The 11,475-nt window shown below is 36.8% G+C and overlaps 1 protein-coding gene across 2 annotated transcripts in view; it reads left to right on the plus strand.

Annotated features, from left to right (window-relative positions):
• LOC133630489 (transforming growth factor beta activator LRRC33-like) overlaps positions 1-11,220 on the plus strand; it is a 14,104-nt gene extending 2,884 nt beyond the window's left edge. Inside the window, exons 2-3 of one of the 2 annotated variants that reach the window (XM_062022098.1) lie at positions 4,574-4,694; positions 8,236-11,220. In XM_062022098.1, the coding sequence (XP_061878082.1) occupies positions 4,587-4,694; positions 8,236-10,188 (2,061 nt within the window). In that variant the 5' untranslated portion in view covers positions 4,574-4,586 and the 3' untranslated portion in view covers positions 10,189-11,220. The remainder of the gene's footprint in view (positions 1-4,573; positions 4,695-8,235) is intronic. The other variant, XM_062022099.1, reaches the window with a different exon arrangement.
• Positions 11,221-11,475: the final 255 nt, after the last annotated feature.

Raw genomic sequence — 11,475 nt, forward strand, 5'->3', positions numbered from 1 at the left:
AATAAGCAGTCCATTTAAGATATTGAATAGATTGTGTTCGACATCTTCTCAGCTGTTTAAAATTGGTGCAGTAGATAGCAAGTTATGTATTAAGTGTGGGAGAACTCTTGTTCATTTATTGTGGGAATGTCGGAGAATAAAAGAGTTGTGGTTGAAAACAACAAAATAAGCAATCACATTCCTAAATATAAACATCCCAATGACACTGCAAACTTGTATTCTTGGTGATCTGCATCAGTTTAGCAACGTGTCATCAAAGCGTGAACATGCATTTCTTTCAATATGCATCATAACAAAAAGGGTAATGTTAAAAAAATGGATAGATGTTGATAGTCCAACTCATACTGACTGGTATACACACAATCCATTCTAACTGGTATACACACATACCGACTGGTATACACACATACCACATACTGACTGGTATACACACATACCACATACTGACTGGTATACACACATACCACATACTGACTGGTATACACACATACCACATACTGACTCGTATACACACATACCACCTACTGACTGGTATACACATACCACATACTGACTGGTATACACACATACCACATACTGACTGGTATACACACATAATACATTCTAACCGGTATACACACATAATACATTCTAACCGGTATACACACATACCACATACTGACTGGTATACACACATACCACATACTGACTGGTATACACACATACCACATACTGACTGGTATACACACATACCACATACTGACTGGTATACACACATACCACATACTGACTGGTATACACACATACCACATACTGACTGGTATACACACATACCACATACTGACTGGTATACACACATACCACATACTGACTGGTATACACACATACCACATACTGACTAGTTTACACACATACCACATACTGACTGGTATACACACATACCACATACTGACTGGTATACACACATACCACATACTGACTGGTATACACATACCACATACTGACTGGTATACACACATAATACATTCTAACTGGTATACACACATACCACATACTGACTGGTATACACACATACTACATACTGACTGGTATACACACATACCACATACTGACTGGTATACACACATACCACATGCTGACTGGTATACACATACCACATGCTGACTGGTATACACATACCACATGCTGACTGGTATACACACATACCACATGCTGACTGGTATACACACATACCACATGCTGACTGGTATACACACATACCACATGCTGACTGGTATACACACATACCACATGCTGACTGGTGTACACACATACCACATGCTGACTGGTGTACACACATACCACATGCTGACTGGTATACACACATACCACATACTGACTGGTATACACACATACCACATACTGACTGGTATACACACATACCACATACTGACTGGTATACACACATACCACATACTGACTGGTATACACATACCACATACTGACTGGTATACACACATACCACATACTGACTGGTATACACACATACCACATACTGACTAGTTTACACACATACCACATACTGACTGGTATACACACATACCACATACTGACTGGTATACACACATACCGACTGGTATACACGCATACTGACTGGTACACACACATACCACATACTGACTAGTATACACACATACCACATACTGACTGGTACACACAAGCTATGGAGATGATATCAGTAGAAAACAACGGTTTTCAGTTAAAATAATAATGAGTCATATATTGGAATATGGGATCCATTATTTTAATTTGTTTTAATTATCAAATGAACCTAAAATATGACTTATTTTATCTTTGTGGACAATATTGGACACAATGTGTTGTCAAGCTTATGAGATGTGATGCAAGTGTAAGCCACTGTGACACTATTCATTTTTTAAATGTTTTTATCCCTTTTTTTTTATAAATGGCTGTGATGATAATGTAAATGAGGGATTTCTAATCACTGCTATGTTGGAATTGTTATTAATATTGATACTGTTGTTGATATTATTCATTTTTGTTTGACTACTTTTGGATTGTTTTGTGTCTTCTCAATTGCTCTGTTGATTGCTATTCTGAATGTTGCTGGGCCGGGTTTGGTTTTGGAATTGGGATTGTATTATTATGAATAATTTTGTTGGACTGATAAATTAAAAAAATAAATAAAACAATTTACTCGAAAACATACCCTCAGACAAAAGAGATGAACAAACAAATGTGGTGCATTCAAGTAAGACCATTTAAAAAATGCAGTATCATTGATTTGTACATTTACATGATATATATTTGTGTTTAGACCATTTATTTTCATACTATTTGATATACAAAAAGTAACAATTTCTTGAGCTTGAGCATGTCACTTATTAGTAGTAATATTTAATAAACCTGTCCCCGTCCAGCCACATAATTTAGATGCCGTAATCTGCTTTCAGGGATAGTTCTGTTGCATTATTTGTGTTGAACTTTATCAAATGTTTGGACGTATTTCGTGTTTGGTGCGAACGTACCGGATCATAGAAAGATAAAAAAAGAAGCCATTAAAGGAGCATCACATGCTTAGAATACACATTTTTTTTCAGGGAAAAAAATGCCCCAAAGAGCAGGGAAACCTGCAAAACAGACTTGTAGGGATGAAATAGCCTGTGTGTTTTTTCCTGACCTAACGTCTATATACATATACAGTATATGCATGCATACATATAATAGTAATATAATGGATACATAATTAATAATTAGAATTGAATATTAAGAGTATGTGAAGGTTCAACTCCTACATTGTTTACTTACGTAACGACCTCCTTAGAGCTTTGAAATCAATCAGAAGTATCAAGCAGCTAAAATGCGTCAAACATGGTTAAGTGTTGAGTTGTTTTTTTTGCATTTTTCCCATCATGCCTTGCAATGGATTCTAAGGTGGTGTCATTTTGAATTTTTTGGTATTTTTTTAATAATATCACCAACATTCAGTGAGCAGATTGTGTTATGTGAAAAGTTGGTTGACTTTTTGTGCTGGCTGAAGTTTTTTTTTCCTTTTTCTTTCTAGATAGAGAAAGTTGTTTGGATTGGGTCATATAAGTGAATGCTGTGCAATGATTAATTATATATAATTAATAATTACTGTCCTTGAAATCTGCGCCATGACTAGAGATTGTTATTTGGATTAGGTTATATAAGTGAATGCTGTGCAATGATTCATTATTTTATTAATTATATATAATTAATCATTACAGTCCTAGATATCTGCACCATGACTAGAAGGTTGTTTGGACTTAAACAAGTTGAAAAACTTATTCGGGTGTTACCATTTAGTGGTCAATTGTACGGAATATGTACTGTACTGTGCAACCTACTAATAAAAGTCTCAATCAATCAATCAAAAAAGGATTGGGTCATATAAGTGAATGCTGTGCAATGATTCATTATATATAATTAATAATTACTGTCCTTGAAATCTGCGCCATGACTAGAGATTGTTATTTGGATTAGGTTATATAAGTGAATGCTGTGCAATTATTCATTATTTTATTAATTATATATAATTAATCATTACTGTCCTTGAAATCTGCGCCATGACTAGAGATTGTTATTTGGATTAGGTTATATAAGTGAATGCTGTGCAATGATTCATTATTTTATTAATTATATATAATTAATAATTACTGTCCTTGATATCTGCGCCATGACTAGAGAAGGTTGTTTGGATTGGGTCATATAAGTGAATGCTGTGCAATGATTCATTATTTTATTAATTATATATAATTAATCATTACTGTCCTTGATATCTGCGCCATGACTAGAGAAGGTTGTTTGGATTGGGTCATATAAGTGAATGCTGTGCAATGATTCATTATTTTATTAATTATATATAATTAATAATTACTGTCCTTGATATCTGCGCCATGACTAGAGAAGGTTGTTTGGATTGGGTCATATAAGTAATTGCTGTGCATGTAGACTCTAGAAAGCTCACCTCATGGTCACTGGACCAAAAAAAAAACTTCACAGGCTCCATTGTTTGTTTTATTTCTAAATACAGTTGAAAAACATGACCAAAATCTGTGATCTAGTACCAAAAAATGTGGTAATTTTGGATCACATGGTGGTATAAGTGATTATTTTAATCCAGTTATAAATACATTAGTTTGCTCTTTTTGTGTTGTATTATTATGATTTTTGTATATTTATGTGTAATCTCATCTTTTCATCTCAATTATATACAATTACGAATTACTGTCCTTGATAGCTGCGCCATGACTAGAGAAGGTTGTTTGGACTGGGTCATATAAGTGAATGCTGTGCATGTAGACTCTAAAAAGCACACCTCATGGTCACTGGACAAAAAACAACAACATTACAGGCGCCATTGTTTGTTTTACTTCTAAATATAGTTTAAAAACAAGGCCAAAATCTGTGATCTGTGATACCAAAACAATTGGGTCATTTTGGATCACATGGTGGTATAAATGATTATTTTAATCCAGTTATAAATACATTAGTTTGCTCTTTCTGTGTTGTATTGTTATGATTTTTGTATATTTATGTGAGATCTCATCTTTTCATCTCTTTCCCCTAGTGAGGATGTTAAAATGTCAGTTCACGGCCCTTCGCTGTGTCGCTTACTATTCTTCTTCATGTCCCTACGGAGCACCTTGACGCCGGCCTCAAGTCATCCACCACATCATCCGTGCCGCCTGGTAAAATAGCTTTTTTTTTTTTTTCCACATGTGAAAAGAAAACTGCCTTACAAATACTAATTGACAGCTGTGTTAATAATTCAATAGGAAATTGGTTGGATTTTTAACATGCAATAGTTAAATCATATTTTATTGTTGTTTTAATTTAGGGCCACATCGCAGGTATGGTAACATTGAATAATATATGAATCATGATATTACACCAGAGCTGGGCAAATATTTTGACTCGGGAGCCACATTGAGAGAAAAAATGTGTCTGGGGGGGTTTAAATGATATATACACATTTAGCTGTAAAAATCTGCTGTACAGTATGTGTGTTTGGGTCCCTTTTTTTCCCAGGAACACCAATACCAAAAGTCACAATGTCTGATAGAATTCTAAAAACAGACCACCTCAAAAAAATGGAACGGAATTTTACAGTTTTTTACTGAACGGGACTTCCAAAATGTTCATTAAAATAAAGAAAGTGGGACGAACAATAAAACACTGAATATTAACACATATCTTTTATAATAAAGCAAAACACAAGAAAAATGTAACAAACAGCAAAATATGAATGCAAAGTGTAATAAACACCTACATCATGATATATTATCACTTTTATGCAGAGATTTCTTGTAAAAATCTGCTTCCGCATGTGTTTGGGGCTGGCTGCTCTGAAAACAAGCCCCGCCCACTCTGCTTTGTTCCTGGTCTGAGCTGATGTGACGTAGATTACCGTAATAACTCCTATAACACCCAAAAGCGCAGATTTCAACCATTAAAATAATTTCTATAGTTCAAAACTTACGGTCATTTAAAAACAGCACTGCACATCATAATGGCGGCTACAGTTTTGATGTTAAATGTCGGAAAAAATTATGTAGAACGTCTGGCAGGCCGTATTTTGCCCAGGTCTGTATTACACAGTTTGATTAAGTCCATCTTTTACTGTTGAAATACATCGATAGAGATAGACGTAGATTTAGCTGGCAGATCAGTCATCAGAATTTTACTGTAAAATGTACGGTAGTTTTTACAGCATGTACCGTAAAAGTAAAATACTGGTGAAAGATCTCCCGGTTTTTTTTTAACCATAAAATATGTCATTTTTCCAACGTACAATTTGATTGATAACTTGTTTTAAAATCATAATTCAAGCCCATTTTAACAAAGCATTTTAACAAAACAAATTAGACTGAATGATAATATAATCATTACACTATTATATAATATTTAGATTTAAAAAATATGCAATTGTATGACGTACATGTGGGGTTTTTTCCCCCGTTAAATTTACCAGGGTGTGTGTGGCCCCCCCGGTCCTTGAGTTTTACACCTTGTGTTTTAGAGTGAACATTAATTGTGCAGGAAATATGTAACAAACTTTAAAAAATATAACTGATCTTGTGATATGTGGGCCGTACATATATTTTAGATTAGGTACCACATGTCAAATAACGCATTAGGACACAGGTGTCAAACTCAAGGCCCCGGGGCCAAATCTGGCCCGCCACATTATTTTATGTGGCCCGCCAAAGCCTGAAATAATATGCCTTAATAAAATATTTTCTTACTAAATATATTCATCCTTTCCCTTTTGACATTAAAAATCATGTACTGCATGCAATTGCATATCTTTTAATATTCAATATCATCAAAATCAAAGTATTATATTTTCATGCATTCCCAAAAATGTTTTTGTTAAAATAAACATAAATACTGTGCTTGAATATGATTTCAAAACAAAATTAAAGCTGCAAGCAGCGATGGACGGGACCGACTTTGAGGGCTCATAAAATCCAAACCGGAGCAGTAATTAAAACTCTTTCATCAACTTTTAATCAGAAGGGTTCAATCTCTCTCCTGTGCTAATTTGAAGCAGACACGACAAACGCGCTCAGAGGAGATAATGTTTGAAAAAAAGGTGACTGTTTTTACTCAACTTTTGTTTTGAAGGGGGAATTGCAAACTTCCTGTTGATTTTTGCTGGGGGTTGTCAGTGTAACAAATCTAGGTCTAAGTGAGACCTACATAGACATTGTTTCATGTCTCTACGACATTCCTACTGGGAGTTAGAGGCAGTTTTGTCAGTGTTTTCTTCCTAGGGGGCGCTAGAGCACAATTTTGAGTTTTGGGGTTTGGTTTTTTGATTAGATCGCAATTTTCGCCAGTCCTGATGTGTGTGTCCAATTTGGTGAGTTTGGAAGCATGTTAAGGGGGTCAAATTACAGCTCAAAGAGGCGGCGGTATAATAATAAAACGCTAGAAATTCAATAGGGTCCTCTGTCCCAAAGGGACTCGGTCCCTAATTATGCATCAAATTGTAGACTGTAAAATTGACAGTAGATTTTACAGTTAAATTTCGCTGACTGAGTTTTTTTTTACCATAAAATCAACTTTGGTACTGTTTTTTTCCATACACAGTAAGACACTAAAACATTAAAAAAAACCAAAAAAAAAACCAATTAAAACAACAAGAATTTACAGTAAAAATTGAATTTTACAGCTAAAAACAATGGTTTTGTTTCTCCATTCCATTCTTTTATATGCTGTAAAAAAAAACACTGCTTTTACTGTAAAATTCTGGTAATTAAGCTGCCAGATTTTAAAGTAAAATTTTTATATTTTTTTTGCAGCTTATGTAAAAAAAATATTGTTAAAGTATTATATATATACACATGTACACTACCGTTCAAAAGTTTGGGGTCACATTGAAATGTCCTTATTTTTGAAGGAAAAGCACTGTACTTTTCAATGAAGATAACTTTAAACTAGTCTTAACTTTAAAGAAATACACTCTATACATTGCTAATGTGGTAAATGACTTTTCTAGCTGCAAATGTCTGGTTTTTGGTGCAATATCTACATAGGTGTATAGAGGCCCATTTCCAGAAACTATCACTCCAGTGTTCTAATGGTACAATTTGTTTGCTCATTGGTTTAGAAGGCTAATTGATGATTAGAAAACCCTTGTGCAATCATGTTCACACATCTGAAAACAGTTTAGCTCGTTACAGAAGCTACAAAACTGACCTTCCTTTGAGCAGATTGAGTTTCTGGAGCATCACATTTGTGGGGTCAATTAAATGCTCAAAATGGCCAGAAAAAGAGAACTTTCATCTGAAACTCGACAGTCTATTCTTGTTCTTAGAAATGAAGGCTATTCCACAAAATTGTTTGGGTGACCCCAAACTTTTGAACGGTAGTGTATATTCATATATTACTTATTGTTAAAAGCGGCCTTCTGAGGGCAACCATAACTGCGATGTGGCCCTCAATGAAAACGAGTTTGACACCCCTGCATTAGGATGTAGTCGTAAGGTAATGAAGTAGTAATTATCTGGCTCACCCCCAAAATATGATTTGCGGCGTCATGCCTGTAAAAAAACCCGGTACTTTTCAAACAGAGTATAGTACTGTTTTTGATTTATTAGTACCGCGATACTATACTAGTACCGGTATACCATACAACCCTAAAACGCGGTGTTCTGTGCCACATTTTGAGGACATTCGAGTCAACAGAAGCACCAGTAAATGAATTGTTTTTTCTCTCTACAGACACAAAGGACAGCTCTCTGCAACAACAGCAACCTCACGTCTGTTCCTGCGGGACTACCAGGCAGCACAGAGGAGCTTCAGCTCAATTTTAATCTCATTAAGACACTACAGGGCAATTGTCTTCAATACCCCTCACTCACTACCCTCAGTTTAGCCTGCAATAATCTGGAGACATTAAAGCGGAACACTTTTCAGCACTCCAAATTGTTAAAAAGTCTCAATTTTGCTAATAATAATCTGTACATCAGCTACGAGGAAACCAGCAATGCTCTAAAGATGCTATCCGAGCTCAAATCTTTAGATCTATCAGAGAATAAGATGGATGAAGAAATGGCTGCAGTTCTTCTTCAAAATCTGACGTCTTTGGAGTACCTAAATCTTTCTGGAAACCTCTTGCAACGCATCGATGAGACCTCGTTTAGGGATCTTCAACTACTCAAAGAGCTGGACCTGCAGAGGAACCTCCTGTTTGAGATCGACAACGCCTTTGACAACACTCCCAAACTACAGCGGCTCAATTTGGCCATCAATCACCTGCCCTGCCTGACTGACTTCCACATGACCCAGCTGGTGGTTCTCAACGCCAGCCACAACTTCATCGAGTGGTTCATCTCCAGGCAGGACGTCAATGACACCTTCCAAATAGAGACGCTCGATCTGTCCGATAACAAACTGCTATTTTTTCCTTTCTTACCCAACGTGAGCCGCTTGAGAAATCTTTACCTGTCCTACAACAGCGTGAGTTTCTACGAGCACCTGGAGGACAACGTCACGTACCCAAACCTGACCACTACGGTGGAATTCTACAACACGATGAGGAACACTACGAACATAACAGCTAGGCTGTGGGATGACAACCTTCACGGGGACATCTCCTCGGTGGAGATGTTAGACCTGCGAGGAAATCAGTTGCAGTACTTCCCACAAGGATTCATCCGGAAAATGCCATTCCTGTCTCGACTCCGGTTGTGTGGCAACTGTCTGGAAAGTTTGAATCTGACTTTGGAGCAGTTCTCTGGGAGCTTGTTTGAGTTGGATGTTAGCAACAACCGCCTGAAGGAGATTGTGACCAATGACGTTACACTGGGAACTCTTAGCAATCTCACATACCTCAACCTCAGCCTCAATGATCTTGACTGCGGATCTTCTGGACTATTCTTTGCATTGTCAAGCCTTGGATCAGTGGACCTGAGTTACAACAACATCGGCACGTGTGTTCCTGACGAAGCTGAGGCCAGCACAGGCTCGAACACAGCGTCTGTGGACTGGAAAACAACCGTGTCCTTGAGGCGGCTTTACTTAAAGGGATGCAAGCTCGGAAAAATTCCTCCGTCTGCATTCTCCGGCATGTCTCTCACACATTTAGACCTGTCTGACAACCCTGAGCTAAGTGGCCAACCGTCCATACGAAGTTTGAGCAGCACATTACAGCACCTAGGTTTGGGAAACACACACATCGGGGACTTTGACTTCTCAGATTTTCTAAATCTGAAATCTCTGAATATTTCTTACAATTCCCTCTCACATATTCCCGCGTCGGTCGTAAAGCTGGACCTAAAACTGCTTGACTTGAGGGACAACAAGCTGTCTACTATCCCCTCAGCTCAGGCCAAGACTTTAGCTTCAAAACTTCACACTGTTTTCCTCACAGGAAATCCATTCAACTGCTGCCAAACAGAATGGTTTCGGACATTTGAAAGAACAAAGACAATCCATGTGGTGGGACAGCCAGACATGGAGTGTACAGATCTCTTACGAATCCACAGCATCCTACATTCCCGATTGTTTCTGTGTCAAGAGGAAACCGGGGAATCTATGTTTTGGTATATTGTCCTTTTTGTTACCATTTGTATTTCTTTGGTGGGCATTTTATTGATTGTGCTCCTTACTATGAAGCCCAAAGTAATACACAAGTCGATCAAAAAGAAATGTTTCAAGCCAACATCCTATTGATGCTCGAAAACAAACCACAGTTCTGTCGCCACTGACAGAGGGGTCGCTCCCTTGCGTCTTAAAGTTGTCTTTTTTACTACACCAAAATAAAACTAAACCATTCTTGTTCAGAGTAAAACTAAATAAGACTCGCTTCACAACATTTCTAAATAGGATTGGGGCTAAACTCAAAACAGAAAAAGGTTAGCATATACTTAGCATGTTGTGTAAGATTGTAGGGGGGCTCATAAAAATTTGATTCAAATTTGAAGCGCACTTTTTAGTTCTAAATTGGTTCCTAATGTTCAAGAAACAATAAAAAAATGCATAAATACTATATACGGTACAAGCCAAAGGTTTGGACACACCTTCTCATTCAATGCGTTTTCTTTATTTTCATGACTATTTACATTGTAGATTGTCACTGAAGGCATCAAAACTATGAATGAACACATGTGGAGTTATGTACTTAATAAAAAAAGGTGAAATAACTGAAAACATGTTTTATATTCTAGTTCCTTCGAAATAGCCACCCTTTGCTCTGATTACAGTTTTGCACACTCTCTGCATTCTCTTGATGAGCTTCAAAAGGTAGTCACCTGAAATGGTTTTCACTTCACAGGTGTCATAGCTTTGATGCTTTCAGTGACAATCTACAATGTAAATAGTCTTGAAAATAAAGAAAACACATTGGAATGTATTGTATGTTTAGGAATGCATTTTCAAAACAATGTTTTCAGGCCACCTCAGCGCTTGTTTTGTGTAGACGTCAGCAGTCAAGAGGAGCTTTTGTAACCTGTGAGGTTGAATCATTTTTATACAAAATTAAATGCGAGAACCGCAGTGAATTAAGAATTGTGTTGAATCGAATCATTACCCCAAGAATCGGAATGGAATCGTGAGCTGTAGGAAGATTCCCATTACTTTTGGATTGGTTTTATAAACAAATTCTAAAATTTTTCTGGATGCGGTCCTGGGTAGAAAAATTGTGATATTTTGGATACTGACAAATACATCTGTGACTGTCAAGAATAAAATCAACATTTTGTGGAACTATCTTGTTTCTTTAAAAGTTCCTGTTGTGAATGCTGAGTTAAGTGAACTTTTCTTGTCGAGCAACCCAAACAAAGTCTATAATGCTCAAATCTTAAGTCATTTCGTAAGATTACACTTCCGATGGTAACTAATTATGACGAGGCTCAACTTAGTGCTCACGGCCGCAAGGAGGCACATCTGGGGGTTGCTAAAATACGCTGTGATGTACAAAACCCAAAACCAGTGAAGTTGGTACGTTGTGTAAATGGTAAA

This window comes from Entelurus aequoreus, linkage group LG15, assembly GCF_033978785.1.
Source record: "Entelurus aequoreus isolate RoL-2023_Sb linkage group LG15, RoL_Eaeq_v1.1, whole genome shotgun sequence".
NCBI classification, from domain to species: Eukaryota; Metazoa; Chordata; class Actinopteri; order Syngnathiformes; family Syngnathidae; genus Entelurus; species Entelurus aequoreus.